We start from the raw sequence: 19,278 nt of genomic DNA on the forward strand, positions 1-19,278 counted from the left end.
TAGCATCTGTCATATGCAGGGTGTCCCCAAACATTAGCGGTAATGAGTTGGAAGTGGCACGGTTGGAAGCCTTCGGAAGCCAACACCAGATGTCAGGCCCTCAATGGCTCCCTCTGAGGATATGGGGCCAGAGTGCTGGGCGAGGGCTGGGTCTAGTGCCTACAGCTTTTGGTCCTTGGGAGTCACTCATCCAAAAGACATTGAGGTGCCCATCACGTGCAGGTCCGGCGTGGGAGCTGGGAAGACAGGGCCCTGGCTGCGTGGCGCTGTCGTGGCTGGTTACCCCTGAGGGACAGAAGTGGTGGTGGAGGTGAGGCCATCTCCCAGGAGGTAGCGTGGCAAGAGATTTGGACTGAGAGAGACCTGTTTGCCAGAGCTCCGGCTTCTTAATTGAAAAACGAGGCAAACAATCCTCACCTCACGGGGCAGCTTGAGAACAAAATGGGTCATGTAAAGCACCCACCACCAAGCCCAGCACACAGTAGGTGGTCAGTACCTGCTAAATCCCCCCACATCCTGGACCTCAGGTGCACAAGCACGGGGGTTGGCAGTGACTCCAAGGGTGGGTGCTGCTGTGCCCCTGGGCTGAGTTCTTGTCTAGAAGCTTCGGCAGCTGCTGCCCTCTCCTGGGAAAGAGTAGACAGGGTCCTCCCAGGGCTCCTGGGGCCTTGATGTAACGGAGAGAGCCCCAGTGGCACCAAGGTTCCTGGGGACTCGACAGACAAGAAAGCAGTTCCTCAAATCCACCCACCTCCATTCCCAAGGTCCTCTCTGAAGCGTGCCTAGGGTTGTTCTCTGGAAAAAGCACTCCTGAGGCCATGTCAGGTCCAGCAGAGGAGAAGGCTGCCCCTCACTCACAGCCCCCTCTCTGCGCCAGCCCAGGAGTTCCCACCTCACAGCAACCCACAGGGAGGGCTCCTGACTCCTTACAGGTGAGGGCGTTTTGGCCCTGGGCAGGTGAGGGTTTCGGGGCTGCAGCACCTGTGTGTGGCCTTGAACAGGTCGTGCCCTGTCGCTGCAAATCTGCAGAGGCGGCCTTCCAGCTGGACCATGAAGGCAATAGGGGTTGGACTTGCTTTGTAATTTTTCTTTTTCTAGGTGACTGAAGACATTTTAGAAAGCAGGTGGGATAGGGTGGAGGGTGGGCAGTGCCCTCCTCTGGCCTCGCTCACATCTCCCAACAGAGGTGGACACCAGGCCTGCTGGCCCACTGAGCCCCCTCCCCTGAAAAGCTTCAGGATGTGCGGATCCTCCGCCCTGGCCCCTTCCTTCTCCGGGGCTCGGCCAGGCGAGATGGGCCGCCGAGGCCCGGTTTCGTTTTGCGAAACTGAAGTCAGGAAGGAGGCGCCGAGCAGGCAGGAAGGAAGAGGCCTGGGGGAGGCAGGGGTGGCAGGAGTCCCGGCATCCCTCGACCGGCTCGCTCAGCACCACCGCCGCCACCCTGCGCCCCGGCGCTGCGCGGGCCCGCCCCGCCCCTCCTCGCCCAGAGCCCGCCCCGCGGGGCCCCCCGCCCCGCCCCGCCCCGCCCGCACCAGCTCCCCCGCGCCGCCCCCCCTCGCCCAGAGCCCGCCCCCCGCCCCGCCCCCCCTCGCCCAGAGCCCGCCCCGCGGGGCCCCCCGCCCCGCCCCGCCCCGCCCGCACCAGCTCCCCCGCGCCGCCCCCCCTCGCCCAGAGCCCGCCCCCCGCCCCGCCCCCCCTCGCCCAGAGCCCGCCCCGCGGGGCCCCCCGCCCCGCCCCGCCCCGCCCGCACCAGCTCCCCCGCACCGCCCCCCCTCGCCCAGAGCCCGCCCCCCGCCCCGCCCCTCCTCGCCCAGAGCCCGCCCCGCGGGGCCCCCCGCCCCGCCCCGCCCCGCCCGCACCAGCTCCCCCGCGCCGCCCCCCCTCGCCTAGAGCCCGCCCCGCGGGGCCCTCCGCCCGCCCCCCGCCCCCCGCCCCGCCCGCCGTGCCGCGTCCCCGGCCGCCCCGGAGCCGCCGCCGAGCCGCCGCCATGGGCCGGGCCCGGCCGGGCGAGCGCGGGCCTCCCCACCCCGGCCCCGGCCCCGCCGCGCCGCCCGCGCCCCCCGCGACCCCGCGCCGCCACGCCCGCGCCCTGGCGCTGCTCGGAGCCCTGCTCGCCGCCGCCGCGGCCGCCGCCGCCGCCCGGGCCTACGCCCGCCTCGCCGAGGCCCAGGCGGCCGCACGGCAGGTCCGGCCGGGGGGTCGGGCGCGGGACCGGATGGGCCTGGGTGCAGGACGGGGGACGCCCTGGGGGAGGGAAGGTCCGTGCGTGGCCGGAGGGGGACGGAGGGCCCTGGAGGGCGGCTTGGAAGCGAGAGGGACGGGGAGTTAGTTCCAGGGGTCGGGCAGACTTGTAAGGAGCGATGGGGGAGGTGAAAGGACTGGCCGGTGTGAGGCAGGGGCTGGGACAGACTGGAAGGGGACAGTCTAGAGAGGCGACTGGGACAGCGGACAGCAGACAAGGTCCGCCGTGAAGCTGGGACCGGAGAATCTGGAAGTGGGGCTGGGGGCGCTGGGACACTGGGGAGGGAAACAGGCAAGAGAATGGGAGAAAAAAGAGGGCGACATGGGGATGAGGCCAGATACAAGGGGCTGTAGGGGACGGACTTGGGGGCGGTTTAGAGAGTGGACAGTGGATGAAGGCCTGGGGTGAAGCAGGGACCAGGGAAGGGGACTAGGGCTCTGGGGCGGTGCAGAGGTGACGTTTGGACAGATAGACTGGGAGGTGTTGAGAGAACTCAGGAAGATGGTAGTGGGAGCTGCGCCCTCCACCTGTTTTGGGTACCAGCTGGGTATCCAGCTGATGCTCAGCCCTGCCCCTGCCTCCCAAGCAGGAGTCAGCGCTGAAGGCCCTGGGGACAGAAGGCCTCTTTCTCTTTTCCTCCTTGGACACTGACCGGGATATGTACATCAGCCCTGAGGAGTTCAAGCCCATCGCTGAGAAGCTGACAGGTACCAGGAGAGGCTGGGGCCTGGGGAGGAGGGAGCCCAGGCAACACCCTCAGCTCCTTGCTCTGTGTCTGCTCTGAGCAGCAGGGCCATCTGGAGTAGACGAAGATTGTGGGTCCTGACAGCCCTGGGTCTTCCCGGCTCTGACACTTTCTAGCTGGCAGTTTGGGCCAGCTGCTTCTGCAGCCCCCCAGCCTGTTCTCCTCAAGTGTGAGTAATCCTAAATAACAGTCGCTTACCAGTGCCAGACCTCACTTGAAGCGCTTCCTGTGAGTTGTCTCTTTAATCTTCACAGTGCCCTGTGACATGGACACTGTCACGATCCTCATGTTTATCATTTGGGAAACAAGCACAGGAAGGCTCACCCACGTGCCCAGGCTAGGGAGGTACAGAGCCAGGATTAGAACTGGGGCCGTCCTGGGCCAGCTCACAGGGCTGAGGATTAGAGAGAATGTCTGCAGAGTGACCGGTGTGCAGTAGATGGTCAATAGACGGGAGGTGTGACTATTGTCACTGTATGAACTGCTCAGCTGCTGTCAGAGTCCTGTCTCGTTCTTGCTGTCCGTTTTTGCCTAGTTGTAATCAGTGACTTTTTGTTTTTTGTAAAGATGAGGGGCTGAAACAGCTAATGAATTATAAAATGCTTCTCTCACCACCGCCCCAACCTCTGTGTTCATTTCTTGTGACATTTCTTGAACTATGATCTTGGGTACTGACTGTTACCCAAATTGCCCGGCGTAAGTAGGTCAGTAGATGGAAAAAGCAAGAAGAGATGCCACGTGCTCTCGGGTGAGTAAGCAGCAGGCGCTGTGATGGGCTTTCTGTGTCTCGGGATGGGGCAGGTAGGTCAGCCACTTGCTGGCCTGGTGACCTGTGGTCACTGTCAGAGGAGAGTCAGATGGAAAATGCTAATGTGCTAGAGCAGACATGTGTCAGCGTCTCTCAGTGGCAGTCAGCTCTGTCATGAGAGCAGATGGGCAGGGGAACAGGTCAGCCTCGTGTGGATTGCTTTGACCTCTTATTTTGCACACACTTCTCTGAGCATCCACACAGCCACCTCCTTATCCCTTTCTATGGCTGGAGAGCGAGAGTTCCCTCGTAATGACATGTGGTCCAAGCTTGCTGGGCTTGGGGTGCTTTCAGTTTTTTCACATAAACCTTTTTCTCCATCAGGGGAAAATAAACCCTCCCTCCATTACCTCCAAGGCCACTGTGAGTACAAAACTGGAACAAGCAAAACCAAAAACACCAAATCTAAGCAGGAAATAGAGGCAAACAGTCTTTCTAGTTGGTACAGTTATGATTATGTTTAATTTTCTGCTTGATACCTTAAAACTTTTACAAATTGTCTAAAACAAGCAAATGTCACTTATAAATCAGGAAATGAAACTTTTCTTAAAAAACCAAAGAGCCGTAAAATGCTGGGCATTATTATTAATAATTATTTGTGATAACAGTAAAATAATTGAATAAGCAGGGCAGACTAATAACCCTACACATTCCTATTGTTCCCTTCCTCTGAGGTTTCCAGATTGTGAAAGTTTTGGCTTAACAGATGCAGAAATAAGTGATTCTTTTTTTTTTTTTTTTTTGGTGGGGAGATCAGCCCTGTGCTAACATCCGCCAGTCCTCCTCTTTTTTTTCTATTCTTTTCTTTCTTTTTTTTTTTTTTTTGCTGAGGAAGACTGGCCCTGGGCTAACATCCGTGCCCATCTTCCTCCACTTTATATGGGACGCTGCCACAGCATGGCCTGCCAAGCAGTGCGTTGGCGCGCGCCCAGGATCCGAACCGGTGAACCCCGGGCCGCAGCAGTGGAGCGCACGCACGTAACCACTTGCGCCACCTGGCCGGCCCCAAGTGATTCTTTAGAACAGGGGTTGCAGCATGAGCTGCTGGGGAGAGCTGACTGAAAGGAGTTTCCTGATTCGAGCCCCTTAAGATTCTGACTCGGGAGGTTTGAGGAGGGTTCTGGGCATCTGTAGTTTAAAAAGGTGTCCTGGGTGATTCTGATGATTCCTGGTTAAGAACTGCTTCGAATGCACCCATTCAGTCAGCCAGTCGACCATGGTCTCTGTGCCACGAACCTGCCCTGGGAGAGTGGACGTGACAAGACCCAGGCCTGCTTTATTCCGTTATAGGTGTCGTGGCCCCCACCCTTCTGTCAGTCACCCCTGTTGAAATAGGCTTCATTTCTCCCTTAAACCTCCATGACTCCCTCCACACTTGAAAGATTAGACTTGGCAGATCTCTGACAGGAAGAGGTCTGAGATATCGAGGTCAGCCCCTGCTGGCCCAGCCCCTCCTTGTGCTGATGGGGACACAGGGCCACCTGGAAAATCGGGGACGAGCATGTCTCCGCACTCCCGAACCAGGGCTCTTTCTGTGACACCAAAGATCGCCTGGTTCTGCTGCTTGCTTTCAGCCATTGCTCTGAGTCCCTGACCGAGTGCCTCTCCGAGCAGTGTTTGTTTCTTCTTCACGAGACCCCCATGACAGGGACACCCCTGGCAGCATGGTCTCCATTTCTCATGTAGGAAAACCAGAGAGGCTGAGGGATTTTCCCCAAGTCGTCCAGGAAACAGAGCTGCCCTCACCCTGGAGCTGGGCTGACGATGCCCGGCCCAGTGCGTTCTCCTCTCCAAGCCCCGGAAAGTGGCTTCTCTGCTTGGTGCTGGGGATCCCAGCTGCTGGGTGGGGCGGCTCCCTGCGCAGACCCTGCCTTTGGGGGTCCCAGCGCCAAATCATCTGGGACTCGGTTTGGAGAACAAAGGGAAGGGGAACAGTGAGAATGGCCTTTCTGCAGCCAGCCTGGCCCACTGGAAGAGCACAGGTTGGAGTCAGAAGAATTAGGTTTGAGCCCCAGCTCCGTGGCCCCCCAACCCTGAAACCTCTGGTAATAGTAATACAGCTAAAGTTTATTACGGGTTTACTCTACCAGGCCTGGTGATAACACTACATGGATTATCTCATTTAATTCTCATAACAAGCCACTGCCCAGCCACCACACAGCTGGTCGGGGGTGGAGCTGGGATTTTTGTTGTTGTTGTTGTTGTTGTTTTTAATTAATTTATTTTTCCCCCAAAGCCCCCATAGATAGTTGTATGTCATAGTTGCACATCCTTCTAGTTACTGTATGTGGGACGCGGCCTCAGCATGGCCGGAGAAGCGGTGCGTCGGTGCACGCCCGGGATCCGAACCCGGGCCACCAGCAGCGGAGCGCGCGCACTTAACCGCTAAGCCGCGGGGCCGGCCCTGGAGCTGGGATTTGAACCCAAGTCATCTGGTTCCTGAGTCTTAGAGGGAACTGGGGCTCTGAGATCTTAACTCCTCCAGAAGAAGGTCGTAGTTGCTTGTGGGTTTAGAGGAAAATAGGCCTGGGTTTGAATCCTGACCCCCTACTACCTAGCTGTGTGACCTTGGGAAAGTGACTTCACCTCTCTGAGCCTCCACTCTCTCATTTGTAAAATGAAGTTGGTAATAATGTTATTATCTACCTCACAGGGCTGCTGTGAAACTAAAATGGGATACATACACCTTGGTTGTTACTTTGGTGATTGTTAACTGTTACCCCGGCTCCGAGCCTGGCTCCTTACATCACCAGCCGGCATGGATGCCTAAGGGCAGGGCCCTCTCCAGCGATCTGTGTCTCATAGGGTCAAGTCCCGCGGCCAGCTACGAGGAGGAGGAGCTGCCTCCTGACCCCAGTGAGGAGACGCTCACCATAGAAGCCCGATTCCAGCCTCTGCTCCCAGAGTCCATGACCAAGAGCAAAGACGGGTTCCTAGGGGTGAGTTGGGGAAGGGGGGACCCCACAGATAGGACCACACACAGGAGGATCATCTGTGGGCACTCGCCTCCTGAGAATAGGTCTGTGCCCTGTTCAAGTTTCCTTCTTTCTCTCCTTCCTCCCTCTATCAGCTGCCCTCTGTGCATCCAGTGTGCCAGGCCCTGGGGGTGCAGAGTGGGTGCAGTGCTGTCCCTGCTGTCCAGGCACAGTCCGGTGAGGGAGGCAGGAGAGACAAGAGTGAGCCTCTAAACCAGATAGGGGATCTGGGAAGGCTTCTTGGAGGGAGCGACATCTGACAGAGACTGCAGGGGAGGAGGGCCTAGTCAGGTGAGGGCAGAGGTAGGAAGGACTGGTTGGAGGAAACAGCAAGTGCACCAGAGACGTGTTGATGCAGCCACCTCCCTTACAGTGGTCACTGTCTGCCAGTCTGTCTTCTCCCCCAGGCTATGAGTATCTTGAGGGCAAGGCCTGTGTCCCCCACATTTGTGCATCCCCAGGCCCCCGGCACAATGCCTGGCACCTGACAGGTGCTCTGTTGAATTCCGATGAACTGGACCTGAGATTCGGCCCCCAGCAGAGTGCATGGGGTGGGGAGGGCACCTGACAGATGCTGTGCTAACCAGTCCCACCCCCACCAGAGGCCCTGTGGACAACGCCTCAAGCCCATCACGGGGCCCAGGCTTCCCCAGACCCTGCCTGCCTCTCCTGCCCCCCTCCATCCTCTCCTCTCGGCTTTCTCCATTCCAATCACTTCAGACGTCCAGGCTGTCTTCCAGCTGTGGGCCTTCTCAGATGCTGTTCCCTCCGCCAGGAACAGCATTTTCTCTCTACCCAGCCCACACCTACTCAGCCTTTACATCTCAGCTGAAATGTCACTTCACGTGAACAAAGGCCTGAAGGCAGAAAGTGCCAGGCCGGTCAGCCAAGGGCAGGGAGCTGGTGTGGCTGAACCCAGGGCACGTGGGACACATGCAGGGGCGTCCTGGTCAGGGGGGCTGGCAGAGAAGTTGCCCCAACACAAAGGGCTTTGGTTGCCTGACTTTCGCCTTCATTCTGCAGCTGCAAATTACCATCGCCGATGTTGAAATCGGAGAGTTCCCTCATGAGATCTGTTTCCAGGCTGGCAGCTGGGGAGACATAGGAGGCTTGAAGGCCAGTTCCCAGGAGTGGGGAGGGGGCAGTGGTGATGGAGAGGAGGGACAGCCTGGAGGATGCGGGAAGGGAAGGAAGGCAGGGCGTGGCTACAGCGGAAAGTGGTGGGAGGGGAGTCGGGGTGACTCAGGCTCCTGGCTGGTGACCAGGTGCCTGGTGGGCCGTTTGCCCAGACAGGGACTGGAGGCAGGTAGGGAGTCTGGTGGAGAGGGAACGAGGCCCGTTTGGACTGTGGAAGTTGAGGTGCCTGGGGGATGTCCAGGAGGAGATCCATTAAGCGGTTCAAAACACAGGTTTGACCTTCCGTGGAAGGATCTGGGTGGAGATGGGTTTGGCAGCGATGGTCCTGGAGTGGTGGTTGAAGCTGTCGGAGCAGATGAGTCCCCTGCAGAGCAGTGAGAACAGGGTGGGGCAGGTGCCGGGAGATGAGTCAGGAGCAGCTCCCCCAGCCCTGGCCTCCCTAGCAGAGCCCCACAGAGTGCAGCCCCCCTTTGTGGGCAGCCCCCTGCAGGGCTCGCCAGCCTGTGAGCGGGACCCAGCGGGCGGGATGCCCTGCCTGGCCCTGCACAGCCAGCCCTGCTTTGAGAGCCAGCCTGTTAAATCTCTCGTGGTGGGAGCTCCCTGCCCCTCTCTCCTCCCACCCCCACTTCCCACCGAGCCTGGGCCCCCACTGCCCTGGAGGTGGGGAAGGGACAGGGGACCTGCTGGTGTCAAAGACTGGGGCAGCTCCCTGGGGGCTGAGCTCCCTGAGGGGTGCCAGGCACTCCCTGTGCTGGTGGCTGATGCCTCAGCAGACACAACTCCTGCCCGCAGCCCAGAAGGACAGGGAGGAGCTGCTGAAGGAGGAGCTTCTACCAGGGACCTGCACGCGCAGGGTCCCGCTGCTGTGCTCCGGACAGATGTGCACACAGGCCTGCACAGGGTCTGAGCCTCACTCTCTGCTGCCCATCAGCCCGTTAGACAGCAGCGAGGCAGATTACTGAGGAGACAGCTTAGGGAAGCCCGTTGGTCCGGGGTGCCCAACCGGCGTGGCGCAGGCGGTACTTGAAGCAGGGCACTCTCTGGGGTAGCCTGCCTTCCCCTCCTCTGTGGTCTCATCCTGTTCTTGACCCTAGACCCAGAGATTTCACCCAAAAGGTGGCTACCGCCTCCCTGCTCAGACAACTTCAAACCCAAACTCTGACTCCTCAGTGGGACATTAGCCGCGGGGAGGAGCCTTGGAGGGGGATTGGGGAGCAGAAAGCAAGGTGGGTGGAGGGGGCAGGGCTGTGGCACTGGTGTTGGTCTGCTGGCCTATGCAGAGGAAGGAGGCAGGACCGTGTGGGGCCTGCTCTGGCCTGAGTGGGCAGCAGTGGCACTGCTTCTCAGGCCGGGGGCTGGGGAGAGGGAGATGAGCCTCTGCTCTGGCAGAACGGTGCCAGGCCTGTGGCGTCACCAGGGCAGGAGCCTCCCCTGGTACCTCTGCTCCATCGGCTTGCGGGCTGGCCCAGGGCTCAAGGGAGACTGCCACCCATGCACAAGACGGGACCCCAAAATCATGGTTCTCAGCACCTCAGAGCTTCGGCCTTCCCTGCCCCAGGTCTCCCGCCTGGCCCTGTCTGGCCTCCGCAACTGGACGACCGCAGCCTCGCCAAGCGCCGTGTTTGCCGCCCGCCACTTCCAACCCTTCCTCCCGCCTCGGGGCCACGTGGAGCTGGGCGAGCCCTGGTGGATCATCCCCAGTGAGCTGAGCGTCTTCACTGGTTATTTGTCCAACAACCGCTTCTACCCGCCACCGCCCAAGGGCAAGGAGGTGAGGGCAGCCCCAGGGCCCTGCGCCCCAGCTCAGGCACAGCCCCTCCCCCTCTGCAGCTGGACCCCCAGTGCCAGGCCTGCCCCACCTGCTCTCCTGCCTCTCTCTGGACCCACCCTGCACCCTAGGCCCCTGGGCCAACAGGTCCAGAGCTGACCCTCACCTAGGGGAGCAGGGCCCAGCAAGCCAGCCTGGGGTCCCACGGCCCTCCCCACAGGTCATCATCCACCGGCTCCTGAGCATGTTCCACCCGCGGCCCTTCGTGAAGACCCGCTTTGCCCCTCAGGGGGCCGTCGCCTGCCTGACTGCCATCAGTGATTTCTACTACACCGTGATGTTCCGGTGAGTGGTCCTCGCAGCCCCATCCTGTGTCCTACCTGGGCCTGGGACTCCCTGGCAGCATGGAGGGGCACAGCTCCAGGAGGGCAGGGCTGGACTGGGAGCCCCCAGCCCCACCACTCACCACCCTGTGGTCTCGGGCAAGCAGCCTTGGCTCTCTGAGCCTCAGATTCCTCATCTGTGGATCTGGGTGGTGGTGACTTCCTCCCAGGAGGAAGAGAAAAGGCCTAGGACGGGGCTAGTGGCCGTGACTGTCATCCACACAGAAAGGGGTGTATAAGAGCTGTGACACCAGGTCACACACACCCTCGGGAGCTCAGGCTGTGAGAGCTCAGAGGAGAGTCAGGAGCACGTGAACTGGGCCCTGAAGGACGGGCAGCTCTTGGAGGGCCTCGTGCCTTCTCCCTGCCCAGCCCTCTGCCCACACAAGTCTGGCCAAGGGTTCCTAGCTTTGGGGCAGAAGCGGGAGGGCAGGCTCGGGCTCAGCAGGGCTGCTCCCCACCGGCCCTTCCCCACAGCATCCACGCCGAGTTCCAGCTCAGCGAACCACCCGACTTCCCCTTCTGGTTCTCGCCCGGCCAGTTCACCGGCCACATCATCCTCTCCAAAGACGCTACCCATGTCCGTGACTTCCGGCTCTTCGTGCCCAACCACAGGTGGGACCCTGGCCCCCCGCCCAGCCCCGGCACCTGCTAAAGTTTGTCCACCATCAGCTCCAGGAGCTCAGATGCAGGGGCCCAGAGGCCCCCTCAGTCTCCGCCTCTCCTTTGCTCCCCAGAGCCACTTCTCTTGGCGGGCAGCCTGGAGCTGACCCAGGAGGAGGCAGCTCGAGGTGGGCTGAGGGGAGTCATTTCATCATGTGACAGGCATGTCCCCGGCGCTGTGTGGGCCTGGCCTACCCAATGCAGCAGCCAGATGACCCTGAAGCTGGAGCCTCCCTGGCCTCATACCGCTGACAGACCCCCGACAGGCCTGTAACCAGGGCCTGCTCATGCCTCCCTAGGGGAAGGCCAGCAGGTGGGCAGGGACCTGGCTGATCGGGGTCTGGGAAGTCTTTCCAGAGGAAGGGACATCTAAGTGGAGGCCTGGGGGGTGAGGAGGCTTTAGCCAGGCAGAGGGGAACAGCACATGCAAAGGCCCGAGGCAGGGCCTCCACCACCTGCAGCTGCTGCAGTGGGGGAGGGGGGGCGCTGGGCGGGCAAACGGGCGCTTCTAGGGGATTAGTCGATGCCAGCCACCTGCCTGCCTGACCTGCTCAGGGTCAGCCTCTTGTCAGGGAGCAGGGGACTTGGAGGCCCTGGCCTCAAGTCTTTCCAGATTCCTCCCTGACAGCAAGTGGCCACTTAGTGGGCCTGAGTGACTGCACAGGGACAGAGCCTGGGCTAGGAGCTGGGAGGCCCATGGTTAAGTCGCGGCTTTGGCACCAGTGGACTGCGTGGCTGTGGGCAAAACCCTGGCTCTCAGTTTCCTCATCTGCTGGATGGGAGGCTGACTCCTGGGCAGCAGTGAGGGGATGGTTGGGGTAGCCAGGGAAAAGAAAGTCACCCCCTTGAGCGGGAGTGGTTTCCTCTCACTCTCTGGAGAGAGGGAGCATCGTGGGCCACAGGGAAAATGAGGAGGAAGGACAAAGAAGGGTGAATTCTACTCCTCCTGCCTCCTCCCCAAGCAAGCACCTGTGCTCCAGGCCCAGGCACATCTGCCTCCACTCCAGGGTTGGAGGTCGGGGGTCCTGGACTGGATGGAACAGAAGGAGAGGGCAAATGACCAGCCCCAGGACCAGCTGCTCCTAGGCCTTTGTCTCAAGAACAGACCACAGGGACTGCTGAGGGCAGCTCACCCCAGGTGGCTTCACCTCTCCCAAGGTGGTTGGTTGCCAGTCCTGGGGTGCCCCCGTGTGGCGGATCTGCAGATCGCACCTGATAGGGCCAGACTTCCCACTGGAGAGGGAGTGGAGGCCAGCGCAGGGAGGCCAGTGCTGGGTTTCCCTGCCCCACCCTGTCCTGGGGAGGCGCTAATGACCTCTGCCTCAGAATCACAGGTCGTGGGCCCTACACGAGACGTGGATGTGAAAGCCCTCTGGGAACTGTAAAGGGCAGGGCTGGTGAGGGTGGTGTGGCCACAGTGCCTGAGGAAGGGGCAGCCCCGGAGGGGAAGGGGCCCAGGCTCTGAGGCCTTGCATTCACCTAGCCAAGCCTCAGTGTCCTCATCTGTAAGGCGGGTCAGTTGTGCACTTTCAGCGAGGTAAAGTCTGACACGTGGTTAACGGGCCTTGATGATGGTGGGGTTCTGCCCTGGCTGCCCTCACCTGCCCGCAGGTCTCTGAATGTGGACATGGAGTGGCTGTACGGGGCCAGTGAGAGCAGCAACATGGAGGTGGACATCGGCTACATACCCCAGGTGAGCAACAAGTGGTCCCTACCCAGGTAGGAAGGTGGGGCTCGGCTGCAGGGCCCTGTCGCAGGGCCTCTCAGCCTGGCTGCAGGGAGGGCCCCGCTGGCTAGGAGCCTCAGGGCAGTCCAGGGTGAAGGACAGAGCTCCTGGAAGGCCGAGGCCAACTGTCCCCAAAGCAGGATTCTGAGAAGCCCCCTGTTCCTGCACTCAGAGCCCATCTGCCACGGGCCTTCAGGCGGCTCACGCAGGCAAGGAGCCCTGGGTGGACGCTGGTCTGTCCCGGACTCACTGCATAACCTTGACCAGGCCCTGCCCTTCCCTGGGCCTCAGTCTCCCCAGCTCTGCAGTGAGGGAGTATCTTCGAGGGTGTCTCAGGGCCCCTTGAGGATTCTTGCCCATCTCTGGGACATCCCTCACTGATGTCATCCCTTGCCAACCTCCGGCCCAGATGGAGCTGGAGGCCGTGGGCCCCTCCGTGCCCTCCGTGATCCTGGACGAGGATGGCAACATGATCGACAGCCGCCTGCCCTCAGGGGAGCCCCTCCAGTTTGTGTTTGAGGACATCAAGTGGCAGCAGGAGCTGAGCTGGGAGGAGGCTGCCCGGCGCCTGGAGGTGGCCATGTACCCCTTCAAGAAGGTGAGGCTGCGCAGGGTGGGGCAGGTCAGGCTCCGTGGGGCTGGGGCGGGGACTCTGGGACCAGCAGGTGGGCACAGGGCGCTGGGCTCTGTGCACGGCTTGCTGCTGAGGCTGCCTCCCTGCAGGGCTCAGCCTGGTGCCAGGGGGAGCCTCCCCTTGGCCATCAGGACTTGGAGGAGGCATCTCCTGGTTCAGCAATACTCCTTCATACACACACTCATACATGTACACACACACACTACAAGCACCTACACACACACACACACATACACTACACACACACATACACACTTACACTACACACACACATTACACACTGAATACCCTGCACGGGACCCTGGCCGCACACAGTAGCTTCTCTCTGTTTCCGCGTGGCCCCAGGTCACTTACTTGCCGTTCACCGAGGCCTTTGACCAAGCCAAGGCCAAGAACAAGCTGGTGCACTCGATCCTGCTGTGGGGGGCCCTGGACGACCAGTCTTGCTGAGGTAAGGCAGACCCCACCAGTGCGAGGGGAGAATGGGGAGACTTCACGCCTTGTGGGGTACAGAAGGCTCTGAGACCAGCAGGACTGTGCTGTTGGAGCGTGAGGGACTCGGGGCTACGGAGCGCAGGGGTGTGCGGTGAGGGCTTGGGGGTTAATGTGCTGAGCTCAGAGAAAGCTGCTGGGCACAGCAGAAGGAGCCCAGCTCAGCCATTTTTAGCTTCGAGACCTTGGCCAAGCGACTTCCCCTCCCTGAGCCTCAGTTTTCTCAACAGTAAAAGAGAGGTAACATACCAGACAGAGTTGTGAAAATGCCTGTGCTCTGTAAAGTGTGGCACACAAGTGAGAGAAAAAATAGTGCCAGAGGCTGGGCGTGCCTTCACTTAGAAAATTCACCAGAGACCTGCTGGGTGCAAAGTTCTTTGGGTGTCTGACAATGGGTACGAAGATGAGTAAAACAATGCCCTTGCCCTCATCCAGTCAATCAGCAAACATCCTGGGCACCTCCTGTGCCAAGCTATAGGCTAGGTGCTGGGAGTCTTGCAGTGAGGAAGTCAGAAATGGTCCCTGTCCTCAGGGAGCACACATTGTGTGCAGAAGGCAGACATTGAATGAATAAATACAAGTGTGGTGAGTGTCCCACAAGGCAAGGTCCAAGTGGCATGAGAGTGTGTAACTAGGGGGGGTCAGGAAAGTCTTCTTAGAAAAGGTGACATTTAAGCTGAGACTTTGAAGGATGAGTAGGAGTTTGTCAAGAAGAGTGTTTTAGATAGAAGAACAGTCTGTGCAAAGGCCCTGGGGCACAGAGTTTAGTGGATTTATGAAGCTGTCACTGTCTACAAGTCCCTGGGCCAGGTAGACCCCCACCCCAAATCTCGCCGAAGATGCCAGTATGTTATTGATGTTAATTACAGCTACCATTTATTCAGCACCTACACTTGTGCCAGGTTCTTTGAATCTGTTATTTTACCTGGGTGCACAGACCATTCTACAGTCCATGAGGTTTATGCTGATGGAAAACACAGCAAGATATGTGGGGTGCCTCACTCTTCTGGCCTTGCCTCTCCTTGAACAGGTTCAGGGCGGACTCTCCGGGAGACTGTCCTGGAAAGTTCGCCCATCCTCGCCCTCCTCAACGAGAGCTTCATCAGCACGTGGTCCCTGGTGAAGGAGCTGGAGGACCTGCAGGTGAGTGGCAGGTGGGCGGGAATAGCCCCATGGGAGCTCCTAGGACAGTGCTGGGGCTGAGACACCAGGAGTGTCCCCAACTGTCCCCACAGGACAACCAGGACAACCCATCCCACAAGAAGCTGGCTGGCCTGCACCTGGAGAAGTACAGCTTCCCCGTGGAGATGATGATCTGCCTGCCCAATGGCACCGTGGTAGGCAACTCCCGCCGCCTGTACCCAGGCCTGGGCCCGGCACTGTGGGCCAGAGGAAGCAGCAGGCAAGGGGCACAGACTTGCAGACCTCGTCAGGCTTCGGGTCTGGCTCCACTACCTCGTGGCTGGTTTCTCAGTCACTCGGAGCCTCAGTTAGCCTCATCTATCAAATAGGGATTGTGGTGCCCTCTCTGCCTGCCCTGTGCCGGTGTTGGGACGCTCCCACGAGAAGAGGGACCTCAACAGCACTCTGGGGACCAAAGTGGACAGGAACATGGCCTGGAAGGGAAGGCTTACTTTGGACGATTGTGGCCAGCCCTAGGATGGAAGGAGGAGGGAGGGCCAGGCCTTGTGACGGGCAGAGAGAACCAGGGAAGCCCCCAGGCCGGGCCAAGCATCAAGACTCTGCCTCTCCCTAAGGGCCCCTTATGAGCATTCACACATGCCTTCTCATTGGATTCTCACTTCAGCTTTGGGAGATAGATATCACGAATGCCCATTTTACAAACAAGGAAACTGAGGCTCAGAAAGGTCCTGAGACTTGGCACAAGTTGCATAATTAAGAAGTGTAGCTGGTTTTGAAGCCAGAGTCTCCCACTCTGCTGAGCGAAGCTGCCCCTTATCCTGTAAGTCCCAAGGGACGTGAGTGTGGGACTGAGGCTGTAGGAGGGTGGGCAGCTTCCCAGGCTCTCAAGGGGAGGCGGGTCCAGGAGCAAGAGCTGAGGCTGGTCTGGAAGAGGTGTCCTGTGAGGGCTTGGTGGGGAGAGGGGCACCAGCCGGGAGGCTTCTGCTGTCTCAGTCTCAAGGTGACGAGAATGGGCCCTGGAGTATCGGGGAGCCGGGGGAGGAAAGGCCTGGGGGAGAGGCAGCCAGCTTGCACTCGTCCACTGGTGCCCACCGTGGTGGAGCCAGGCCAGGCAGGCCCAGGGGTCACGGAGCTGGTAGACAGAACTTGCCGGGGGGACTGTCTGGCCTGCACTCTCCCACTCGCTTGTTGATTTGTTTGTTTGCTCCTTGTTTGTTTACCAGGCCCCTGCCCTTAAGGAGCTCACTCACTGGAGCGAGAGGCAGATGGGGAAGTGGGTCCATCGAGTGGGTGGCATTTTGACAGCAGAGAGTGTGGAGCTCAGAGCCCAGGGCAACTGAGGAGAAGAGGAGTCATGGTGGAGGTGGGGGTGAGGAAAAGGTGATATTGAAAGGCATTCGGTTTTCGCCTAGTGGACGAGGTATGGAAGAGCTCTGTAGTCGGGGGTCCCACGTGAGCAGAGGCTGGAGAGGGGCACGGCCCTGCAAGTGCTCATAGCTGCCCTGCCTGTCTGCCGTCCACCTCAGAGCGAGGACAGTCGAGGCCTGAGAGTGACCATTTCTCCCAAGAGAGTACGAGCAGACAGGGAGCAGAGGGGGCACTGAGCCTGGACAGGCCCCCCGCGCTCCTCACTCAGCCCTTTTCCCAGGTCCACCACATCAACGCCAACTACTTCTTGGACATCACCTCCATGAAGCCTGAGGACATCGAGAACAACGTCTTCAGCTTCTCGTCTACCTTTGAAGACCCGTCCACGGCCACTTACATGCAGTTCCTGAAGGAGGGCCTTCGGCGCGGCCTGCCGCTCCTCCAGCCCTAGTGTGCCTGCTTGGCCAGTGAGAAGCCAGACTGGATGGGGGAGCTGGAAAGTCAGGCCTGCAGCGCTGGTGGATGGGCCCCTCCGCCCCAGAGCCAGTGGTCCTTGCACATTTCAAACTTCAGACACTCCCACCCCTGCCACTCCCAGGCTGCCTGTGGGGTCCGAGGTCAACCAAGGGTGGCCATCCTAGCTTTGCCTCAGTGATGCGGGGTAGACGGGGGTCCTTGGGCTAACCAGGACGACGCACCTCTAGCTCTGGCTGCCACTGTCAGCTCTTTACTACCCACCTGGCTCCAGAAGCTTCTTGAGACCCAAAACAGGGCCTGGGGTCATTTCCATGGACCTCACCCACTCAGATACATAGTGCAGGCCCTTGTGGGGTGAAGAATAGGGAGGAGTGGGTGCCAGGAAGACACAGCCACCCCTCTCTCTTTACTGTCGCCCTCCTCCCAAAAGAAACATCAAGAAGCCCTGGCCTGGGTGGGAAGGGGGTGCCAAGGAAACACTCCTGTTAGTCTGGAGCCTTCTTCCTGGCCACAGCCCTGGCTGCCCTCCTGTACCTAGTGTCCCCAGTGGGGTCAGTCTCAGCTGGAGACAGCCTTCTGGACGCTCTGGGCAGAACCCTCCTTCAGAAGGGGAAATCATACTGTACCCGAGACCTCGGCTCCCCAGACCACTCAATCCTACTAATGAGAGGACCCCAGAACCTATGTCGGGACTTGCTGGGGGCCAGCTGTCTGCGGAGGTTTACTGTGAAGTTGGCTTCTGCCCTGAGCAAGGGAGTCCCCTGAGGGGTCCCTGAGGTGCAGGGCCCAGGCACCTCCCCCCAGCACAGGGTCCCAGGAGGGCTGCTGGAGCCAGTGCAGTGCCTCCCACCCTGGGACCCAGCTCCACACAAGTGCAGCCCAGACCAGTCTGTCCACCACTGGGTGGCCGTTGACCCTCCTTGGCCATTCTCGGGGCCTTGGTCCATGTCCTGAGCCACTCACCACGGCCAGTCTCTTTTTATACATGCAGAAAAGTGTTTTTATGTGAACTTTCTCACAGTTTGTAGGTATTTTTTGATAACCCCAGCGCTGAGGAGAAAGAAGGGGCAGTGGCTTCCCTGCAGCTGCCCCATGATGGCTGGATCTGAAATCCTGGATGGATCCAGCTTGATGTCTTTGCAGTTGCACCTATGGGAAGAAAGAGTCCTCTCTTCCTTCTCCTCTTCCAGCTTTTTAAAAACAGTCCTCAGAGGGTCAGTGTACCCCCAACCCTACCCTTGTCCTCCTCTCTAGCCCTCGAGAGGCCCTTGGGCTCTCAGTAAGGCCTTGGAGCCAATCCTGCTCCCCCACCCCGCAGGGGCTCACTCTCACACCTGGCAGAGGAGGCAAAGCAGACATTTCCCCAGATGCACTCCCGGGCCTCCCATCCGCTGAGTTCCCCTGCCTGCTGCTGCAGTGTCCACACGAGTCTTCCCTGTCGGAGGGAATCTTAACTCTGTTAAGATTATGTGTACTTTCTCATTTAGTCCTCACAACAAACCTGTGAGGTGGATATTAATTGTCCCCATTTTGCAGATGAAGAAACTAAGTCTCAGGGAAGCGAAGTGACTTACCAAGGTCACTCAGTGGTAGAGTTGAGATTCGGCCTGCATCTTGATTTTGGAGTGTGTTTTGCACTGCATCCCCACCTCTCTCCCTTGTTCTCGCTGAGGTGAAAAAGAAAGCCTTTCGAACCAAAATGTCTCATTCCCTTCCGATCTCCAGACCTAATCAGGCACGGGCCAGCAAGCTCAGCCACGTTCTTTGTGTCCTGGGAGGCAGTGCTTCCATGCCCCTGCCAGGAGGAGACCCCTAAGCCCATCTCAGTGCTTCCAGGCATGGGTGGCGGTAGCCCGTCCCGTGAGCCACCCAGTGTCAGCGGGGACTCAGCCTCCCCGGCCAGCAGGCTCTTCCCCTCGTGCTGGTCCCAAAAGGCCAGCTCCACGTGGAGTGACCCTTGTCCCACGTAAGGCACTGATGCCTGGGCTTTCCGCATCCTCTTCTGATGCCTTTGCCTGACTCCCACTGTGCCTCAAAGGTCGTGGTGAGGGAGGGCCCCCAGCTGCCCTCTTGTCCCCTCTGCCACTTCCCTCCCATCCCCAACGTGCCCTATAATAAAATTGGAGAGACCAGGATAGTTCTAAGTGCCTTTCCTTTGGATGGGATGTTCGATTCAGTCCTTGGTCTAACTCCTCTGTGGGATTGGCTTGGCAGATGGGCAAGGGAGCATGGCTGGAATGCCTGTGGGGACTGTCTTATCTGTCACCAGAGGGCTTGAGTGACTTGCTTAAAATGAGTTTGTGATAGACCTAGAACTTACTATTTTTAGAATTTGTTCTGTGTTGAGAAAGATTCTGAAGTTAAACTCATTATCTTAGAAGCAGAGCCTGAGACAGGCATTAGGTAGTGTTTTTGCGGGAGGTCACTTTAGGAAAAACCTGTAAAAGAGTGAAACAGAATGGGGAAAGGAAAAATGCTGATGTATATGTGTGTGTAGATATACATATATATATAGTTCCTAGAGGGCAACAGCAGAGTAGTAAAGCAAGCACGGAGTTCTAATCGTGAGACCCTGTGTGACTGCACAGGTTGTCCGCCTGGGAAGCTGTTCTGTCCCTGGCGGCTGGGAATTGCGGGCTTGGAGACAGAAGAGCCGCAGCCTGGGAGCCAGGCACAGCCACGTGCTGAGGTCAGAGGAGGGCATGTGCGCCTGGCCT

At 59.4% G+C, this 19,278-nt stretch overlaps 1 protein-coding gene across 1 annotated transcript; it reads left to right on the forward strand.

Annotated features, from left to right (window-relative positions):
• The first annotated feature begins 1,970 nt into the window (after positions 1–1,970).
• Positions 1,971–18,696, forward strand: SELENON (selenoprotein N). Its single transcript, XM_058553274.1, has 12 exons — positions 1,971–2,185; positions 2,832–2,949; positions 6,601–6,734; positions 9,466–9,678; positions 9,896–10,020; positions 10,536–10,673; positions 12,333–12,414; positions 12,857–13,045; positions 13,427–13,532; positions 14,604–14,716; positions 14,809–14,910; positions 16,365–18,696. The coding sequence occupies exons 1-12, from the start codon at positions 1,988–1,990 to the stop codon at positions 16,533–16,535; spliced, it is 1,689 nt and encodes a 562-aa protein (XP_058409257.1). The 5' UTR covers positions 1,971–1,987; the 3' UTR covers positions 16,536–18,696.
• The last annotated feature ends 582 nt before the right edge of the window (positions 18,697–19,278 follow it).

The sequence above is a fragment of the Diceros bicornis genome, chromosome 13 (genome assembly GCF_020826845.1).
Source record: "Diceros bicornis minor isolate mBicDic1 chromosome 13, mDicBic1.mat.cur, whole genome shotgun sequence".
Classification (NCBI taxonomy): domain Eukaryota; kingdom Metazoa; phylum Chordata; class Mammalia; order Perissodactyla; family Rhinocerotidae; genus Diceros; species Diceros bicornis.